This window comes from Micropterus salmoides, unplaced genomic scaffold (genome assembly GCF_014851395.1).
Source record: "Micropterus salmoides isolate LMB-PRFRI ecotype aquatic unplaced genomic scaffold, ASM1485139v1 Ms_hic_scaffold_8, whole genome shotgun sequence".
Lineage (NCBI taxonomy): Eukaryota > Metazoa > Chordata > Actinopteri > Centrarchiformes > Centrarchidae > Micropterus > Micropterus salmoides.
In genome coordinates, this window is record NW_024044570.1 from 11,896,255 (window position 1) to 11,918,795 (window position 22,541).

Consider the following 22,541-nt stretch of genomic DNA (forward strand, 5'->3'; position numbering starts at 1 on the left):
AAAACACCAGAGAGAGTGGGAAAACCTACAAATCTTTGCCCGAAGTGACGCACACTCATTAAAATCATCACAGGGGATAATTAGTACAAGGGGGTAAAATTAATGTTAGGTACTGAGGGGAGGACATGACCGATGAAAGGAATAAGGGGCAAAAGTGGTGGGAAGACGAGTCAGCAGAATGAAACATATGGGAACTGTGAGTCAGGGACAGCTGTGAGTATGCTTCAAAAATGGGTGGGAATGGCCGAGCACACACAGAGAAATATAAACAGACACACAATTGCAATGACCAAATTTTACCATATTTAAACCACATTTAAACACACCTGTGCACATGCCAAAGCTGGATGCACACACACACACACACACACACACAGACGCACAAACACGTTTACAGCAGCCCAAAAAATAACTGCTACATAAAGGCACTCTAAATAGAGCAACTGGCCATATTTTCCATGTTCTGGTCTATTTAGCTTGATGTGATTCATACAGACATCTCTGCAAACTTATCCAGTTTTATTGACATTGCTTAGGTTTACTATTCAACAAACAAGGATGGTGAAAGTTCACTGAAAATAGGCCTGCAGCTGTTTTGGGTCTGTCGTGACTTCATCACTAATTTAATTCAGCAGTGACATTGGATATTTCTCAAGATGGCGACCATTGCACCAGAACAACGCTGCAGAGATCCTGTACATTAATGATTTATTGGCCATCAGATGGTTAATGGCTTGCAGTGTGTGTCAGTGCAACCTTATCTGCTATTATTGCTGCACACTAGTTTGATTGCTTTGCATCAGTTTGACAAAATACCCATAGGCTCAGGCTTTCTCTTTCCCTCTCTGTGCCTTCGTGGTCTTCATGACTTACAGCTGGATTGATATTTTTATGGGTACAAACAAGCATTCTAATGCAAGACTATTAATAATGCAACCCTTAGTCTATCTTCATGTCAAAGAGATTTATAGTTATGAACAATTCTTTCTTTTGTGGTGGCTTTTAAAAATTAATTTTAACACAATGGAGAATAGTTTCACTTTAAAGAGGCAGTGAATGCAAACAGTAGTCTGGATTGATTGCAGCTTGTTTGTTGGTCATAAGTCTGATGATTTGAAGAGCGCCCTGCATGGTGTGTTTTCTTGGCTTTGTTTGCTGGAAAGAGTAATTGTACCAGTCTTAAGTGTCCTGTTTTTTACGAGCTGCATTAGTGTTTTCCATCCAGCTGCAATTACGGGCTATTCATACACAGGGCAGGCCCTCCTCGGCCAGTGCTGCTTGGTACTTTCTGGGAACATCTAGCAGACAAGCTATCTATTGTTATGCAAAGCATACAGTAAATACGTTGGTCTGCAAACATACACTGAACAAACACTTTTGTTTTTGCCCCGATTCATCATGAGCTGAACTCAAAGATCCAAGACTTTCTCTGTGTACACAAAAAGCCTATTTCTCTCATTAAATCTGTGTTAGTGAGCACTTCTTTGCCAAGAGAATCCATCCACCTCACAGGTGTGGCATATCAAGATGCTAATCAGACAGCATGGGCATTGCACAGTTGTGCGTTAGGCTGACCACAATAAAGGGCCACTCGAAAATGTGCAACTCCGTCACACAGCACAATGCCACAGATGTCACAAGTTTTGAGGGAGCATGCAATTAGCATGCTGACTGTAGGAATGTCCACCAGAGCTGTTGCCTGTGAACTGAATGTTCATTTCTCTACCATAAGCTGTCTCCAAAGGCGTTTCAGAGAATTTGGCAGTACATCCAACTGGCCTCACAACTGCAGACCACATGTAACCACACCAGTCCATGACCTCCACATCCAGTATCTTCACCTCCAAGATCTTCTGAGACCAGCCACCCGGACAGCTGCTGCAACAATTGGTTTGCATAACCAAAGAATTTCTGCACATACTGTCAGGAACCATCTCAGGGAAGCTCATCTGCGTGCTCATCGTCCTCATCGGGGTCTCGACCTGACTGCAACTTTGCATAGCCATTGAAGAGGAGTGGACCACATTTCCACAGGCCACAATCAACAACCTGATCACCTCTATGCGAAGGAGATGTGAAAATGCACATTTTATAGTGACCTTTTATTGTGGCCAGCCTAAGGCACACCTGTGTAATACCCATGCTGTCTGATCAGCATCTTGATATGCCTCACCTGTGAGGGGGATGGATTATCTCGGCAAAGGAGAAGTGCTCACTAACACAGATTTTGACAGATTAATGAACAATATTTGAGATAAATAGGCCTTTAGTGTGCATAGAGAAAGTATTAGATCTTTGAGTTCAGCCCATGATGAATGGGGGCAAAAACAAAAGTTTTGCGTTTATAATTTTGTTCAGTGTACATAAAGTGTAGAACTGGCAAAACACTGCAGATCCCATGCAAATATCGCCTTTGACTGTTGAACATGAGCAAACCACGTCAAGCTCCATGCAAATGTATGTTTGTGGCTTACTAAGTCAATATTAAGTCAAGCAATATTCTCAGGTGAAGCAGTGAAAAAAGAGAAGTCCCAGATGTCCCAGGACATATTTTAATACCTGCTGGACATTTGTCTCAAATAACATCACTCCTATACCTCCTCCTTCCTTCAAAAACCACCCCTAATACCAAATAGGTTACACCACTGACAAAATATGCCAATGATTTACCCATATATACTACAGACTTTGAGCAGCAACCACAGTCATGTGCTTATAAACCACTCCCTGGTGCTACGTAATGCTTACATATCGGAAAAGCATTCCATCTGGTACATCCCAGTGGCCCAGACTCTTCCCCCCTCACAACCACAGTGGGACTGGGAATTTCAACCATTCCTAAAAGGCCCAAATGAGTTTCCATCCTGGGAAAAGAGCTGATGGCTGGTTAGGTTAAGGTTAGTCAAATCAAATAAAGTGTTTAAGTTTTTAGAGCTTTAGGCCCAAGGCTTTTCAGGGTTCTCTCACATCGTTCTGTTTTTTACCGCCTGCTCCAGATGTACATGGTATTTTCCAATAATTCCAATTTGGACAATAGGGATAATTAAAGGATAATTAAATAAGAGTTGGTAAACCATTTTAGGTGATCAAGTATGTGATCACACTGTTAGCATTGTGTTTCTCAAGGAGTAAGTCATTAATTATACTTTACTAATATATGTTTCTTTAAAGTAGTATTTTTTAAATAATTAGCCCACACAATATTTTCTTTAGGCTGCTGTTGTGTGCTTTATGAACTGAAAAATGCCAGGTTGGAACACCTAGCCCCAGTCAATGAATAACAATTGTTTTAATACAATAAAAGCCCTACTTTGTCACTCATCCAACCTGAAAGCCATATAACCATAGACAATAGATACAATTAGAGTTTTATTTCTGCTCTAAAGAGCCAAATTTGATGTGCCTTTGTTTCAGTTAAGTGTTGAGCTTTTCCTAAATTCTTTTTATGCTTAGAGAAATTACTACCTATTTTCAATGATTAGATTAATTACTATATATAATTTGCAGCTCTACTGAACTGTTTCAGTGCCCAATTCTGTTTAATATGTTACCTGAGGCACTAAACTTGAATGATATTTTAAACGTTCCTCCACTACCGTCCCACACTGAAGTGAGCTTTTATGCTGCAATAAAGTTTGCTCACGACAGCAGAAGAACAGGAGCATTCGCGTGGCTGGTTAATGTGTAACTTGTTCGACTAGTGCTGGAGGGACAGAAGATAAGCTGTGTTAGTTACTCTCCTTTCGTGGCCCTGATGCACCAAGACGACCTCAAAAAACTAGCACCAAAAAAAGCTGACTGATCAAAGGCTTTGTGTCAAAGCACATCCTATGCAAATAAGATGCACTTGAACACACAGTTATGAGTAGAGCTGATGACCAGTTGACCACCAACGCGAACATTTGTTCTATGCTGAGGAAAATTACTGGTCACTTGGCTTTGCACTGGCATTGTCAGCTAGTCTTTGGTTGCGGAAGAAAAAGAAAAAAAGAAACAAACAGACTGATAGGAAGACACCAAAGTAAGTAATGAAATCAGGTGTCTGATGGCTTATGTCCTAGATGCGTAACATGTAAAGGCAACGTCCCTGATTTGAATCCCCAGCAGGGGATCAATGCAGCACGTTACTCTCTCTTACCCTCTCCCTCCCCACATCTCCTCTAGCGGGCATTTAGACCAAAATAAACAGGCAAGGTGTTCCTTCACACACAGGTGGGACAATAAATGGACGTCACAACACAGCACACCAATGTATTATATTATGAGGAAAGATTTTATTGCTCTGGAAAGTTATCACAGCGACAATCATCTTTGTGTTTTTGCTGGAGCCCTCTCCATTGGAAGCACACCGCGTGCACCAAAGGACAAGTCTCAATGGAGGGGGCTGATTTTTTAGGCAGGACTAAAGTTGGTCTGAATGAGGCCTTGGTCCATGCTAGCTGTTTTCACATAAAGCCAAAAATGCCCAGAAAGTATGTAAGCAAAATGGCAGTAAACAGTGCAAAACACATTGCCAAAACTACGGCCAGTGATCAGCCACCAATGCTCAACTGGACTGCTAGATGTCCATTTGATGTGTCAGCCACCATAGTAACCATACAGACCTGAGGCGCAAGCTTTTCCTTTCACACTAGATTTGGGACATTTTGGGAGAGGGTCGGCTGAACTATGGGAAAATCCTAACATATAACTACTAAAGCATGGGAAAATGCAATCCTATGTTACCACACTATTCACCCTCAATTTCATGGCAGTGCTTTAAAGTGACACATAGTGTGATAAAGCTTCACTGATAGCTTAAGTTCTATCATTAAAGACTTAATACTGAAATAAAGAAAGTAGTTTTATTTTATTGTCTAAACTTCTCAGTGCAGTTTCTTCAGTTAGCTACTCATTGAAGCAACCTGTTTAAAACACTTGAATATTTTTTTAAGCAGTAGGACACTAGTCATGCACTAGTCATGCAAAGTGCTTCTAATAATTGTTTTGGTATTAGTCATTTCGTCTTATGAAAGTCTTTGGTTCACAGTAAGAGAGATGCATCTCCTTCACATGTTCTGTTTTACTTCCCCAAATGATTCTGTTTCCAGACAATTGTGACGTCAAGCGCATCTGAGTGAGTGTGTGTATTAGTGTGAGAGAGCTGATATTTGTGTACATGTTTGTCAGCTTTTCTCCACAAGGCCTGTCACTCTGCATCTTGTGATACAGCAACCACACATGCGTGATTGTACGCTCAGTACAGGCATGAGTCATTCACCTTTTGACAGAGATTTAGCAAATCTGCTTGAACTTAGCTGCATGTGGTTTCACTTTAAGGCTCCTAACATGGCGTGCATCAAACACAATACTGTGAACTGAATGAGTGGATTTACGTTAAGGTGTGTGTGGTAAATCTCCATGTTTAAAGACGGTGGTGAGTGTTTGTATATGTGTGTGTATGTGTGTGTGTGTGTGTGTGTGTGTGTGTGTATGTGTACCAGCATGCATGCGCGCGTGTGTGTCCTCCAGTAGAGGTGACCACTAATGAGCATCTATAGCAGAGTGACCCTGTGGTCTGTGGAGAGAGCCAATGTGCTGTGGGTGAAAGAACGCACACACACACACATGCATAATGAATATTCACTTATAGGTCAGTCTGTGTGTGTGCGTGCATGCGTGTGTATTTCTGTGTTTGTGTGTATCATGATGACCACCACCCCCTCATTACCTCCATCATGGCTGGAAACAATCAGCCACTCTGCCCCAGTTGTAGGCCAGAGTCAGGCGTTGCAGACCTACAGACCTAGCATTAGAGAAGCCTCGATCACCACAGCCTGACTGGCCTCAGATTGGATCCAGCTTTCCAAACTATGGGCAGCTCAAATCGAAATGCCCCCCACCCCCTTTTCAACGATGCATGTTAAATGGCTACACATAAAATGTATTAATTGCCATATATTATCAACATATTACTTTTGAGTTGATATATTTGGAAAAAGTGAGTTCAACCACTATTAACATATTACTATTAATATGAATTGTGAATGTTATTAAAGCATTAAGTGCACACTAATGCTTAAACAGTTATGGATACATGTATTTATTATATCATGCATTTTTATACAAGGTTTACATTGTTATTTTCTAACTTCATTAATATACACTTGAGTCTAAATTAACTCTATTTAAGCAAATGGAAGCAAAATCTAGTAACTTTTTTCAAATCTATTGCTGTGTCACAGAAGACAGGTAGAGGTGCATGTGTTGGCAAGTGACTACATGGCACATATAATATCATGACTGTTGCTTTCCCTAGTAAAGGAAACTGGCTATCATTGGTTATGAGAACATATTAGTAATCAGCTTTAGATTTTAACCCATTATCTATAACACTGGTTGTTGAGTGATTTACTGTGATCTCACAATCAAATTAAATTATTAATGTACTAAGATGCATACATTGTGTGTATAGGTTAAACTACAACGCCAATGTAAGATACATATATAACATGACATGACTGTCTGCTTTCAACATCTAGGTTACAAAACAAAGAACTCACATGTTGCTCCCCTTATGATGTGGCAACAAAACTGCTTATATACAGTGCTAAAAAAAATAATTGTGTACTACTATGACTTGAGAAATTACCTACTATACTTGCAGTAGTTATGCACACATGCAGTTATTTTAATGTGGTACATAGGTCACTGTTAATAATCTAGATATTGATAGTCTAGTGCATAATCACATTTAGTAGATCTTGTATTTTTCACATTTGCTTACAATGATGTTTTGATCATTGTAAAAGACACTGCTGAGTGACTTGATTGTTGTTGGCAGGTGTGAAATAGTATCAAGTGTAGATGTGTCAATACATTACAATTCTACATTTATATACATTTTTACAACAACACATTCCTGTCCAACAGCTTTTGAGGGATGGCACGTCTTTGAAATTCCAAGTTAAAGGTATTTGTGCATTGTGTGCATATGCAAATACACAAACCTATTCAACTGCAAAGAAAATTTTCTGTAAAGGTATGCTTACATTTACAAAATGTTAGGACAGCACATGTCTCAACACATGTTGAGACAGTAGCAGAGAGGGTAAGGTACTTGGGGATGCCTGCGCACACATAAAGACACACACATACTCATACTGGGCAGGGGACAGTGAGAGCAAGCCAGGCTGTTATTCTAGTCCAGGCTGGCTGAGTTGACCATATAATCTCCAGGGTGGAGTCCATATTGGGTTTCTAGGCAATTCACTGTTTTTGGCCTGCTTGTTTTGTGATTTAGCTAAAGAGGGAGAGAGAGAGGAAAACAAGTGTGGGTTGTTTTTCTTTCTGTCCGGCATACTGTTGATGAGTTGTAATGTAGTGTAATACAAGTGGTGGTTAACCTCAATGGCCAAGAGAAGAGAAGGAGCGGAAGGCAAGAAGAAAAAGACAAAACAAAAGAAGCAATGGAAAAAAAGAAGGAAAAAGTGAAAGAAAAAAAGAGAGGAGGCAAAACATATGAGGAGACATATACATACACGTAAGGTGGTGGGTGGGTTGGTCTCGAGAAACTTGGAAACGTGGAAAACAAAGTTGTCTGGCAGTATGAACACGCCTGCTGTGCATTTTGTTTACAGCTATAGTGGGAACGTGGTATGGGGACGGAGGACTTATTGTGCACAATGACACGACAGCTTGCAACTAGCAACAGATACCATCTGTCATTGTTGTGCTGGGGAGATAAGGCTACAAAAGTTGTCAAGGCTGTCATTGTCAAATGCCTTTACTGGAAAATAGCTCCTTAATCACACTGAGATGAAGGAACAGTACACTCATTAAAACATTGTGTTCATATTTTGCTGTTTTTCAAAGGTTTCAAGGTTTCAAAGGTATTTGTCACATACTTATACAAGATGCGCAGTGAAATGTTTTTGTGACATGTACTGTACTTCTGTGTTCAATTGAAAGTAAAATAAAAGAATACAATAAATACAAAACAATAAAGAAAAGTTGTAATTAAATTATAAGTTATAATTAAGTTATGGTTATGGCTACTTTACATGTGCAATAGTAATTAAATCAATGTGCAATAGTTATGAATGAAGAATATTATTATATATATAAGTTAAACCTAGATTGACAGCCAGATGTACAAATGTTAAAGTTCAATGGCTGGTATAAAAATGTTAAAAGTGTATTAAAAGTTAAAAAGTGTTCAGAGTGCAGAGTTCAGGGCTCTGATTGCCACAGGGAAAAAACTGTTCCTCATCCTCTCTGCGCGTGTTTTATGACAGCGCAGGCGTCTACCTGAGCTGAGGGTTACGTTTTTTTACAAAAGTTTATTGCAAGGGTGATGGGGATCCTTGATAATAATTTTGGCCCTGTTTGTACAGCGTGTGATGTATAAGTCATGCAGAGGGGGATGTGTGTGCCTATGGTCCGCTCCGCGCTCCTCACCACCCTCTGCAGGGCTCGCTGGTCCCCACAGGACCTGTTACCATACCAGACAGATATGGTTCCAGTCAGTATGCTCTGTACAGCAGCATAGTAGAAGGAAATCATGATCCGATTGCCTTTCTCACCATGGTGTCCGTGTGTACAGACCATGATAAATCCTTGTAAATATGCACTCCGAGGTATTTAAAACTGCTCACCCTCTCCACTGGTGTCCCGTCTATCAGGAGAGGGGTGTAGGTCTTGCGACGTTGTGGGCAGAAATCCACCACCATCTCCTTGGTCTTCTCCCCATTAAGCAGTAGGCTGTTGTCCTTGCACCACGTTGTCAGGTCTGACACCCCCTGTAGATAGGCCAGTTCGTTGTTGTTAGTGATCGGGCCCACCACAACCATGTCACCCGCAAATTTCATGATGGTGTTGGAATTGTGCCTGGCGGCGCAATTGTGGGTATACAGGGAGTACAGCAAAGGACTCAGCACACAGCCCTGAGGGACACCAGTGTTGAGGACGAGGGAGTGTGATTTGTGCCCTCCCGCTCTGACAACCTGAGGCCTGGCAGTCAGGAAGTCCAGGATCCAGGCACACATTAATGGGTTCAGGCCCAGGTCATACAACCCTAGTAGCCAGCCTGCTGGGGACTACAGTGTTGAAAGCTGAACTGTAGTCTATGAACAGCAGTCTGACATCCTCCTCTTACGATGTCAAGGTGGCATGCATGACCTGGGAAATGGCGTTGTCTGTGGATCTGTTGGAGCGGTAGGCGAACTGCAGTGCAGGTCTAAGGTGCTTTGAAGAGAGGAGCAGATGTGGTCCTTTACCAACATCTCAAAGCACTTCATAACCACTGAGGTCAGTGCTACGTGACGGTAGTCGTTCATACCGGCTGGGGAGGCATTGTTCGGCACAATGATGATGGTGGACATTTTGAAGCATGTGAAGACTGTGGATTGTGCAAGAGAGAGATTGAATATGAAGGTGAACACTGGAGCCAGAAGGTCAGCACAGGTCCTGATGACACGTCCTGAGATCCTATCCAGGCCTGCCGCCTTTCTGGTGTTCACCCTTTTCAGCTCCCTTCTCACGTCATGCTCAGAGAGAACGGGGCTGAGTGCTGCCCCACTGGTAGAACTCCTTCTATCTGCATTAGTCAGGCCCGTGTTAGCATGGCCAGCGTTAGCATTGCTAGCTTCAAAACGTGCATACAAGGAGTTTAGTTCATTCGCCAACGTCGCGTCCGCACTCCCCATGCAGGGGTGAACCCTTTTATAGTCCGTGATCTCATGTAATCCCTGCCATATGCTTCGTGTGTTTGGCCAGCAAGCCCAGGGAGGGGCTACAAACACACACACACAGCACCTGCATTCCCACAGTAGTCCAAGTCAACAATCACAGCCCACCGCACCCTCCCCCCACAACACTATCAGAAAGGGAGGAACGAGTGTGTGTAGGGGGGAAGGAAACCCTTGGAGAGACAGAGAAAAGGGAGTGATTTAATCTCTTCTCCCCTGGATGAGAGAAGCTGGAAGGGCCTGGAGTGGAGGTGGGAGTAGAGCAAGAGCGGGGGAGTGAGTGATGGAGGGGAGAAGGGTCAGAGGAAAAGGGAGGAAAGCGATCCAGCTGAGACTGCAGATCTACACAGAGGCCCTGTGCCAATGTCAAGGTGCTGAGTGAGCTGTGCTGGGAGCTCCAGACACACACAGAGGCTTACTCTCAATTTGAGGTCAAAAATAGCCACATTGCTTAGAGCACAAACACACTCCTCACTTGCTTTCCTGCTAAATTCAGTAGTGAACACACACACAAACATATGCACACTCCGCAGACAGTCAGATGTATGCGAACAACACTTACTCTAATGCACACAATCTCTTTGCTCTCAAGTGCCCTCTCGCCCTCTTCACTTCAGAGGAAACTCTTTTTGCTTCTGTCTTCCTCGAGCCGTAAACACACTCCTGTCAGATGAGACAAACTGACCTGACAAGACACACATACAGCCAGAATGGGCTCCATTGAGCTCTAATTACCAGGCCTGCTGAGATGTTCTTTGACCCCCAGAGACAGGCTGTTTGGCCAGTGGTGGAATGGTGAGAATGACACTCATGGCCAACACTGACCATGCTTGATGTGTCCATGTGAGTTTTAGTCTGTGTGTGTGTATGTATGTGTGTGTGCAAACCTGCTGAGCTTCACAAATGCGTGAGTGACTTTGCATGCAGATATTACTAGGCAAGACAAAAACAAAACCCTCTGTGTAGTCTGTGGTTAGTTTGGTTAATACAACTACTTGATCACATTCCTCCTGTATAGTATCTGTGAGAACATAAGGCACCGCAGAATATCTTATCTATTCCTTATCACACTGACTTTGGTTTAGTCGCGCCAGTCTTTTCTGGTCTTTTCTATAGACTCCTCTCTGTGAAGGAAGAGACATATCCCTTTCAGCTTGCCCTTCTGGTTCTCTGCAACCCTCTATCTGCTCTGCTTATCAGGCCGACTTCAGCTCAGACACTCCTGGCCTCCCCTTGTCCTCAGCAGTATGACATTGACGAGACGTACAGTATTGAGATCTCCAGACTAATGTCTGTCTCTCGCTCTATCTCTGTGTCTGTCTAAGTACCAAATGAAATGAGAGTGAACTGATGTATGAAGCTGTCTGCTGTGAATACAGAGTTTCACAAAATATTTCTCACCTTGTTTATATGTTGAGTAAAGTATTTGTGAATACTTACATATAGTTGTAGGTCTCTCACTAATCATTTTTCTGACTTGACATGACATGATACCTGCAGCATTCTGAGCTCAGTTGATAGAGTAATGTTATCAATAACCATAGCACAGAATCAACAAAAAAGTTGTAATCTGTAGTTAAAATGTTGTCAGTCAAATCAGTTGGTATTGGGACACTCCAATGCAGGTGTTTTTTGTCTTTAATATTATTTGCTCCCACAAGACAATTCTGCTTATATTAAGAAATGCTTGCACAAGACCTCTCTTGTGACTACCACACAGTGATGATGTACCATCATAATGTTTTTGTCTTTTTAACTGTGAATGTTGTTTTGTTCCCACTTCACACATGTCGAAAGATTGCTGGAAGGAGTGTCCCCAGCAAGCAAATGGGAAGAGTGTCATACACGTAAAATCAACTATGGCCCAACAAAGGGGCTGTCTCACTATGAACAAATCAAGGCCAGAAGAAACACGCTGCGAACCACAGCAGACAACGGAAATGATCTCCTTATTACTTGAGCTTCTAGTACTTTTTACCAGTGAGATCACTACCTCCACTTATTTTATGGTTGTACAGAGCCAGCAATGACAATAAATATACATTTCAGGTAAAACGTGAGACTAGAGGGGTGGGGGAGCTATGGGATTTATGATATGGCCATTTAACTCTATCTACAACATTTAAGACTGGATAAGCTGCACCGTGTGTAGCTGTACAATTGGACGATAGCTGTATAACAGACACAGGGTGGGGGACCTGTATTTCATGGTCAACATTAAAAGGGGTAGAAATATGCAGTTCACATTCACGGCCTCATACACTGATTCAGCGTCAAATAATAGCTTCCTGATTTTATCCATTGTACCGTATGTGACTAGGCGAGGCCTGTATCCTGTGTGGACTACAAAGTTAATTGCACACAATTGAAAGGTGTGTCACTAATTGTTCTACAGGGAAACACAGGGCCCAGAGGTATAGATAAATACCCACCATTATACTCCCATAAAATCATTAGTCATTTATTGAAGGAAAAAAACTCACTATGGAATACAGACAAGCTTGTTAATTGTTTTGCAAAAACCTGACGCCATTACAGCAAATGGGAGCCGACAGGAGACTGGGCACAGAGTGGATGGACAAACACATACAGTAGGTGTGCATAAACACACATACATACCATGATTTACTATGGGCACTAGCAACCCGGCTGTTGCCTGGGGGATGTGTCTGGGCACCAAGTACCATAGGGCCAATGTCTGAACCACAAGTGGCCCAGTCAACTCTTTACACAGTCATAAACACGCCTGCATTAGCAACAGCTAGTTAAAATCATTCCATGAACTAAGGTGCTAGCCTGCTATGGCACAACACCTTGCTACAATAATAAAATCGACCTTATTTTACTTTTTAATCTGCTCCTATGTAACGGCATGGCAGATCCCAACAACTACTGGGTGCATTATAATGAAATTTGTATATATTCACGGGGCCAAGTTAGTTAATCCTAATAACTTTGGTGATCCCCAAACTTTCCATCTAACTCCATCACCAGGTCACAATTTTAATTTGTCAAACACAGACCAAATGCCTGCAAAACTAATGACATTCTAAAAAGCCTCAACTGCACTTTGTGTTCAGTGCTGTTTACCTAATGTTATCATGCTAAAACACTAAAGTAATGTTGACATTCATATTTACAGTAGCTCAAAGGATTCAAGAGTTTGTAGACTCTATCTACAACCATATTATCCATTATGTATGTATGTATCCATTAGTTATACCCACTTATCCTTTAGAGGGTCATGGGGGGCTGGAACGGATCCTCGGTTGTCTTGTGCAAGTAATTATTTTGAAAATTGCCTTAAAAATTACGACTTCTGTCAGGAGTTGTTTGTAGGTAATGCTAGGTTTCATTTAATGTGTTTGATAGAAGCGACAATATATAACAAAATTTAATTTTTCTATTTCTTACTTTGGGGAATATAGGAAAATAACAAAAATAATGTTTTTCTACAAACCCCTTTATACAAACGTCTCAGTGCATCAGTGTTTAATGCTGTCTTAACACAAGAAGCTGAAGAAATTTGCTTAAATAAAACACACAACAATCTAAACTTAGCAGTTATGATTTCAATCAGGAAATATTTGGTCAGAAAATAGGAATTTGACTAAGCATTTCTACAGACACATTTTATTAGTTCTAAGTATTGGGGTTCATTAGCCAGCCCCAGGTTTAGCTGAGTCATCAGCACCCACCCCCTGAGAGGTAGATATGCCAGAGTCAAGTTTTGGCAGGATGGGGAACTAGCCAAACAACAGGCGCAATTGCAAGCTTCACAGGAACGAATCCCAGTATGATAATCTAAATCAATGTTTCACTTACTATAACTTTAATTTACAGTTTTATGTGTGCATTTTGGTTAAATACCAGAGATACACATCTGCATAAGACACATACATACAGGTATATATACAGTATTAAACAAATGCACAGATTCCCCATTACATGTTCCCCAGGTACCAGCTTGACTTAATAGCGGTGACATTTACACTCCGGAGTAATTTCAGCAGCTTGGCATTATTAGCAGCTGGTTTACTGTTCCATGTAGTATAGACTGATTTAATAGCACTCAAAAGTAGGGTGGCACCAGGGCTACTTAGCACTGTGCATTAGTAAGACTACAGGTCCCAATAAAACACAGACCTCTGTTTCATGAACTGTATATTGACCCCTTCATAACCTTCTTAAATAAGCTCACACCTCCCTGCTGATAATGCACTGGTCCATGTAGGAGTATATTAGTGGTCAGGTCCAACCGAAAGTAGCGGGGGCATTTGGCCAAAACAATAAAATATATGTGCAAAAAATATATCCCTGGGCCCTGAGAAACTCGGGCAATTAAAATGGAAATGTAGCATGGGTATTTACAGCCAACGAGCAAGCCCACAGTGGATGCTAGAGAGATGGAGAGAGAGGGGGAGAGAGCTGACGAGAGACAGTGGCAGTGTACAGCATGATTTAGATGCTGTGAGTGAGACTGCAGACCTATAATCCTGAAGGCACAGAACCAGACAGAGACGGAGGAAAGAAGAAGGGGCAAGCTCAGCAGGCAAAAAACAGGGAGTAAAAGAGAGATAGAAAGACACAAAGGCAGAGAGAGATAGAAAGCAAGAGAGACAGTGAGATGGAGAGCAAGCAGCCAGACATGCAGGCAGACTGTCCGTCTCTGGTTTGTGGGAATGCGGTAAAGACACAGTAGTAGGCAGGGTCCCGGCTCTGAAATTAGAGAGTGGCGCTAAGAGAAGGGAGCCAGAGCCAAAGGCCGTCTGGGAGCTGCCAGGGGCTGCATCCCCAGCGCACTGCCGAAACATGATTTACTGCTGGACTGCACTACAAACAGCACACCGCTCCTGGTGTGCTATCTAACTCACAGCAGCACACCACTTGTTGCATGCTATCGAGTTCACAATGCCATAAAAGATACCACATCAACGGTGGGAAGTGTTGAAGTGAGAAAGACCAGTTCAGCCTGGTGAAGTAAAGGGGTGGTGTGGTCAGTCAAAGGAAAGGCTACTGGATCAAGAGTAAGGCAGGAAATAGCAAGAAATACACAAATGCACAACACTGCACAGTAATTTATAATTTTATGATAAAGCATTTTACAGCTCTGGAAAGTTATGATCATTTATGCATTTGCCTTGCAAGATAAACAAGTTAAACTGTTAAAAGGCATTCTACCTGGATATGTGCTTACACTTAAATGGCCAACAAAGAGTGTCACAATTGTACCTGTATTGTGCTCATTCATGTCCAAACATGAAGTAATGCATTCAGTCCCCAGTAAAATGTCTGTGAGCAAAACACTGAAAGCCTAGCAGGTCCAGGGGCTATTGTTCTGTAGAGTACAACACCCTCTGCTCTCCCTGTGGCACGGGGACAGTGGAAAGAAAAAAATACTTTAAGGATGAATATAATTTCTACCCAAGTGCCAACCTTGCACTGAGAACACAAAATAGCACACGAATATCTGCACAGATCTACATCTTTTATCCAGAGACTTCTTAATAAACTGGCAGCACAAAGAAGCCTGTGTGGGACAGGATTTAGAGAACTAGATTTAATCAGAACAGAAGAAACAGGGGGAACTGGTAGGTTGTTGTGTGCTGTAACTGTCAGAAATGCAGGAAGATTCTGTGTGTGCTTGTCTGCAACACGGGGCAATGAGAGCAGGGCCGCTGCAGTGAAGCTGCGTGTTTCCAGGATTTGTGTGTGTGTGTGTGTGTGTGTGTGTGTGCATGCGCTTCCTTTGCCAAGTTTCCTCTCTTTGTTTAGACCGGCCTGGTCAGTCTGGCTCCCCGCTGAGCACGCTGCGGCCAAATACACACATATATCAAAACACAGCACAACAACAGACAGGGTGCTCTCAGGGCAGAGAGGTGCTGGGAATAGGAGCAAAGGGGATTTGGAGAAAGACAGAGCGGTGTCCACACAGGAAAACAGAAAAAGAGGGGGAACAGAGGACTAGAAAGATAGACTGTTAGACAAGGGGCAAGGGGGACAAGATGGCAGCAGACTCAACCTTTCTGGCAGAAGGGTCGGAAAATGACAGACAGTGGGTCACTGTGACCATCACTCTAATTACAGAGGGAAAGGGTTCGGGAATATACAGTAAAGTGGCAGATGAATAGAGTAAGACCAATGACCCAGAGGAAGGGAAGGATGAGGGAGTAGGGCAAAAGTACTGTGTGACCACTCACTCACGAGTTGCAACTTTAAAGGGCACAATTTTTTCTAATTTTAATATTTTTGCACTGTAGACAAGCATTTGATGTCAAATACACTGGTTTTATTACTATAACTAACAAAACAGGGCTTCAGTTTCATCCTGAAACCCTCTGTACCTAAATAAAACAGTTGTAGGGTGACCAATTGACACTCAAACACAAAAAAGAGCCCTTCCTAATGTTGTTTTTTTTGTCTTCCTTTTTATGCAGCAATTACAAACCAGTCACTTTAGGCAGCCTTAATTGTGCTGTGCAGAATTGTATTTACAGACAAGCTTTTATTTTATTTTATTATCCAAAAAAGCTTAAAGATACCAACTGTAGCTTCAAATCCTCTGAATATTTCCAGTGAACTTAAAACTCCCTAAAATTCAGTTGAGCATGACATAAGAACATTGGAAACCCCATTGAACTTGGAAGCATCTTTCAAGTTACAATAATTTTAGAAATCTCTTTAAAAAACTTTTATATCTTTGTATGTGGTCTGTAACATTCTGTTCAGCTTATTACAGTATTACTTGGTTTGAGTCAAGTACAAATATTTCTCTAGTCTTTCATTCCTATGCATTACTTCAGCCTCAGAGAATACCCTATGCACTAAAAAGGATTACAGTCTTAGTCCCTGTTGATGTGGGATTAACTGGTTCTCAGTGCCAATATTCAAAATTGAGGAAAACATGATTGGATGCAATAGATTTATTGATGCACACACTGCAAATCATTAATGGATTTAAGGCTGCTCCTCCTCTGAACTCTCCTCCAGCCGTTCAGTCTCAGTACCCTCCTGCACCAGCTGAAGAGATAATGAAGCTGTCCCTGTTTGCTGTTGCCCTGCTGAGTGCTGAGCTGAGACACTGCTGGTTGGACAACAGTGTGTGTGTGTGTGTGTGTGTCTGCATTTGTATATTCATGTGTGTGCCTGGATATCCACTTGTATTTTTGTATATGGTCAAACGTATAAATATGTATATACAGTACGTGCGTATGTGTTTACCAAACCCTCATCTCTAAAGCCCTCCACTGGGTCTGGATCGGACCAGTCTAAACACACACACACACACACACGCCCCCCTCAAAGCCATGCTTTTAAAGACGAGGGGCCCTAAATGCCTTACAGATGGACTCCTAACAAACACAACACTCTGTCTTGGCCCTCCAGTATTCCCAGTATTTGGCCTTGCTGTAATTTACAGCATACCTACCTAATTGAGATGCTATTACGGTCAGGGTATGCATTCTTGTGCGTACGCCTAGTGCTAATGCACATGATATAAGCGTGACATATGTGGCACAGTATATTTGCCCTAATACAGCAGAGTGAAGTTAACCATAGAGTGAATGTGATCTATGGTCCATGTAGTGCACTTAGAGTAACACAAATAATGATGTGTTGAGCAGAGACATGTCTTTGCAGGTCTGGAGGGTACATTAGAGGGTATTTTCTTCACTAGACACACCTGATGATTTTACACACACCAACGACCAATGCAGTTTCTGCTGATTGGTATGCTTTTTCTTTAACTGACTAAAATATTTTTAAAGTGAACTCATATCTCACAACATACTTATTTTTAACTCTCTCTCTCTCTCTCCATATATATATATATATATATATATATATATATATATATATATATATATATATATATACTTTTTAATATTTTATATAATGTTAAGTCTAGATTAGTAAAATTATAATGCCAGCATCAGCAAATTAAAGATTTTGACATTGAGTGATTTAGGGAAAAAACTGTGAAACCAATCCTTAATTTGAAGTTAGAGATTCTGTTACTTTATAAATTTGAGTAAATAACTGATTTTTTTTTTTTTTAAGTATGTATTTGCAGTCTTGATATCAGGTATTTGCAAAATTCCTTCCATTTTCAAAAACATATTTTGGTGTGGACTAATATTTTTTCAGCCTTGTGATAAACTTTCAACCTTGAACAAAACTAATTTTTCTTCCTACATAATTAAAGGCTGCTGCCTTCAGCTCTACACACTAATTTCAGATTTAAGTTGCAGGGTTGCTCTGGCCTCCACAACACTTCACAATATTGTTAAATTTCTGAAACAAAATAGGATCAGACAAAAAAAGCACACGATTGTTTTTCAGACAGACATTTACAGGCTATGTGAAAGCATATTGTTGTAATTTCCCTGCCCTTTATGTCTATTGCTATGAGAAAAAATCCTGTTCCTATAAAACTAGGAGAGATTTACCACAAGCAGTGGGCTGAGTTTATCCTTAAGCATGCAGTGAGGTCCTTTCTGAAAGGCCATGCTGAAGCCCAGAGACACTGGCCACTATTTGAGCTTGTCGTTTGGGTATTTTTCATCGAGTGTGTCTGACAGAAAGATAACACACTGTCACAGAGTGCCATCCATCTTCGTTTCCAAGTGGCTCCCGGAGAATTCAATCTTGAGAGTGTGGGGTTAGACACATTGGTGATTAATCAACTCATGCTCATGTGTGTGTGAGTGTATTTGTGTGTAGACCTATGTGTGTCTTTGTCTGTGTGCGATAAATCACTGTCCAACCCTGTACAGCACACACAATGCCTGAGCACCCTTCAGCCCACTGAAGATAAATTCATCTACAAGCGATGTGCTGACAAAAGTTGGACAAGAAAATTATTCTATCTTACTTACTCAGCTGCAGCATAACACGCAGTCAGAGTGGTTGATGTCTGGTGTTTTACAGGGGAAAGGGGAGTAGAAAGTGGGAATTTGTCAAAAAAAAAAAAGATATAGCTGGAGGCCGACCAAGAGTGAGTATTGAGAAAGGCATGGGAACACACTCTTATGCACATACAAACCCACACACACAAACATTAGGGCACAGAGCTGATGAATAATACCTCTGGGCTGTTGGGAAAGATCCTATTCAGAGGTGACACCAGGGTTTTGCTTTGCGTGTGATTAGGTTTACTATTATGAGAAACATGCAAGGGGTGACACAATTCAGAAATTACACAACATTATAAAATACATGCAGTGATTGGAGACAAACAAAATAGCGCTGGAGATTCTGTTGCAAACAAATTGCAACTTATAACTGAAAGCAAGGGCACCCTAGTCATTGGAACAGACTTGATTCATTGCCTTTTTTCATCATACATCTCCTGTAAACTACACACATTGTGGCACACTTTTATTTAGCTTGGAAGTTATGTTTGGATGAGGTGTTATTAATACAGGTCTCATGATATAATGTTGTTTCCAGAATGAATGCATTTTGTTACATGTCGAAAAATCTGAATCTAACTTTCAACAATGTAAAGATTTGAGTCAAAATGGATCCGGAGCACAAAGGAAATTATGTGTTCAATAACATCCAAGATAATGTTATTCAATTTTGGGAATTACATTGTAAGTATAATTATACAATCACCACATACCACAAACATAAAGTTAACATATTTAGTTTATTTAGAGTGGAGAACAATATCTGTGTAGTGCTACTGGTGCGTAACAGCATAGGCCTATCTGGAGGAGGACCAGGGAATGTACCAAGTAACAGAGGTCGACGGGTTCATCCACCTGCTGCCTGAGGGAAAAAGGAGGTCCCCTTTTCCATACAACAGGTGTGTTGCCCATTGAAACCATCAAAACAAGAAATTCACACGGCCAGAGATTTGACGGGGAACGTGGGAGGAGGTTGAGGCAAGGAAAATAGTAATTATGAAGTATGGGCGGCTCTGTGTATCACAAACTGCTGTTGCTTCTCTTTTGTTCCACTTTGAGAGGACGCTTGTTGCAGCAATGCATGTGAGTTCTGATTAGAGGAACGGTGATTGGTTCCACATTGTTAAGGAGGGAAAGCAGCCTGCATCAGTAGGGCTCCACTGTCCAGCACTTTTATTTTGCCTTTATGTTAAGGCGTTAAGTTATGTTAAGTTATTGGTGAGAGAGAAGAAGTGAAAGAGGAAAAAGAGAGACACTGAAAGAGAAAAAGGGGACAGTGAGAGAGTCCCAGGTAGGGGAGGCACTTCTGAACGCAGGTTTATGTTTCCAATCAGGAGATTGTGATCACAACATGTAGCCCACAGCAAATGGGCCGTAACTCAATCACTGAGGGAGGTCTTCAGGCTCGGAGCGTATATTGGTTCAAGATCATTACTCCTCTCTTCGTAACAAAGAGGTCTGACAAGAGCAAATGCATGCAAACACAGAGAACATCAGTGCTGATGAGGGCACAGAGATGGGATGGTAAATGTGAAGGCAAAGTGGGGGAAGTCCTGAGCTGGCTGACTTAAATAGAAGAAGAAGTGGCAACAGAATGCATTGTTCTATTGTATAGGAGCTGTTTTCATTTACTGTAAGACATTTTGAGAAGGTTAATATTCAATTTAAAACACCAGTTTCATGAAGAAAAAAAATAAAACACATTTCCAAACCTTTCCATCCCCACACACATAATTTCACTTTCTAGTAATGCCACCAGTCAGACAAACAGACAACAGATGTAGCCACACACAAAAACAAACAAACACATTTCACAACCTATGATTTGCACATGGAAAGATGTGGAGGCAGATAGACCAGAAACACACATTTACTCATCAGTCCAACTGGCACAACCATTCGCAGAGGGGAAACTTCTATCTTGGCTGGCACTGGCATCAGTGTCAGCATCAACTTGTGCCCGTTCCTCTATGAGAGAGGACACGCCTAGTTACACCCGTGGGCTTCATAACACAGCTGTTGCCTATATGCTATGCTTCACTGCATAAACACTTTTCTCTTTAGCGCCCCTAATGCTTCCAGTACACTAAAATTCCCTTATGGAAACATAAACATCCAAGAATTGTCACCAACCTAGGATGACAGGAAAAAATAAGGGCTGGAATGGAAAATCATCAAAATTACCCAGCCCAGAATAGGGCCGAGCGCTGAATAGATGCTGATAAGGTGGACAGCAGATAATGCAGGTATATGTTTGACATTGTCACAGATTGACCGAGCCCAGCCACAACATGGTTATATCAAAAGATTCCACCACAAGCATTCATCTGAGACACAAGCAGGCAGTCACACTCAGACACACAAACACACAGTTGTGCAGTCACACACACATACTAGGGTAATCTAATCAGTTTATCTCTTACTTAAAGACAAAACAAACACACGCATAGCAGTACAAGTGTGCCTACCTTATCTTCTAGCCTGATCAGTCGTGCTCCAATAGTTGGGTATTCTTTATCTTCCCCTTTTCCTGTGGTGAAAAAAAGGAGAAAATCAAACATATATCCACTAATTCAAACATGCAATGCTAAAATAAATACATTTGCCTGATCAACAAGAATTTACAACCGAAATTGGTGGTAACCACAAGACAAAAACATGCACTTTGTCACACTCTAATCAATATTGTATGCATATGCACACATTGCAAAAAACACATTATCTTTTATGGTAAGCGCCCTATAGGCTCATGATTATTAGTGAAAGTCATTCCATTTCTGCTGCTTTTGTGGGTATGGGTCACAGTTTACAGTCCCCTACTGTAATGTGTACAATAAAATGCATGTCAGAAGGAGTTCTATAACCTTACAAACATGAGTATATTCGCTTCTTCAGACAGATCAAAAGTTGTGTTAACTAAGTTTAGGCAGATTTCCCCTCTACTATATCCTTGGATCTGCATTAGCAATTAGCATACCCCTTCAGAGGTGTAAAACCTCTACAATGGTGATTGCACAGATGTGCATGCTTTTATTCATACTGGTTACGTATATGTGTGTATGTATAAAATTAGTCTGGCATGGCTTTGGAGAGTATGCAAAATTTGAGAGTACAGGGCTCCAGAGCTGTTTTCTTAATTCAGTCCCTTGTCAAACTGGCCAACTGTTAACCATGTTAGTGGTCAAGGTCAGCCGAGACATGTTTACTACGCACCTGGGAATTGGGCCAAAGGAGAAGGGGAGGGAGGAAAGAAAAGAAGGTTGGTAATGGTGGGGGAAGCTGGCAATGCAATCTAGTGTAGAGAATGTTTAGAATCATATGTATACATACTGCGGTACACTTTATTCTAGCCACCATGAAATAATAATGTGAATTCAATTTTTTTAAATCATCTAGGCGCTAATTAACTTTTTACGGATCCTGATAATTGTACTGAATTGTTTTTCTTCTCTTTAGTCATTCAGCATGACATGTTCATGTTAACCAATTTCCATAGCACGCCAACGTCATTTCCGGTTGCCACAGTAGCTATGACAGCGGCCAGGAGCAGTTAACTTTTTAAACCATTTTTCACACAGATCAAAGAAATATGTTACTAAGTTGGTATATTCGTAACTTGACTTGTACAGGCACGTTGATTTCATTTCATTAATATAATCTAATACAAATTAGGAAATGATGACAGTTAGCTAGATATTTGGAAGTTAAATGCTGTAAATGATTGATTCCTAATTTATGACTGATTTTCACTACAAATTCAAAACCAATGTACATTATAAATATATGTGCACCCACATGTTCATGCAAATACACATGAACCTGCTAATACATGCCTACATGCACAGTGAAACCAAGCAGGGTGCACAATTTCACATATTTACAAATATGAAAACGCACA

General features: G+C 41.2%; 1 protein-coding gene across 1 annotated transcript in view; it reads right to left on the reverse strand.

Moving 5' to 3' along the window:
- The window catches only part of kcnq1.2 (potassium voltage-gated channel, KQT-like subfamily, member 1.2), a 212,833-nt gene that overhangs the window by 39,172 nt on the left and 151,120 nt on the right, over positions 1 to 22,541 (reverse strand). The window contains exon 18 of the mRNA XM_038706981.1: positions 21,112 to 21,173. Within this exon, the coding sequence (XP_038562909.1) occupies positions 21,112 to 21,173 (62 nt within the window). The remainder of the gene's footprint in view (positions 1 to 21,111; positions 21,174 to 22,541) is intronic.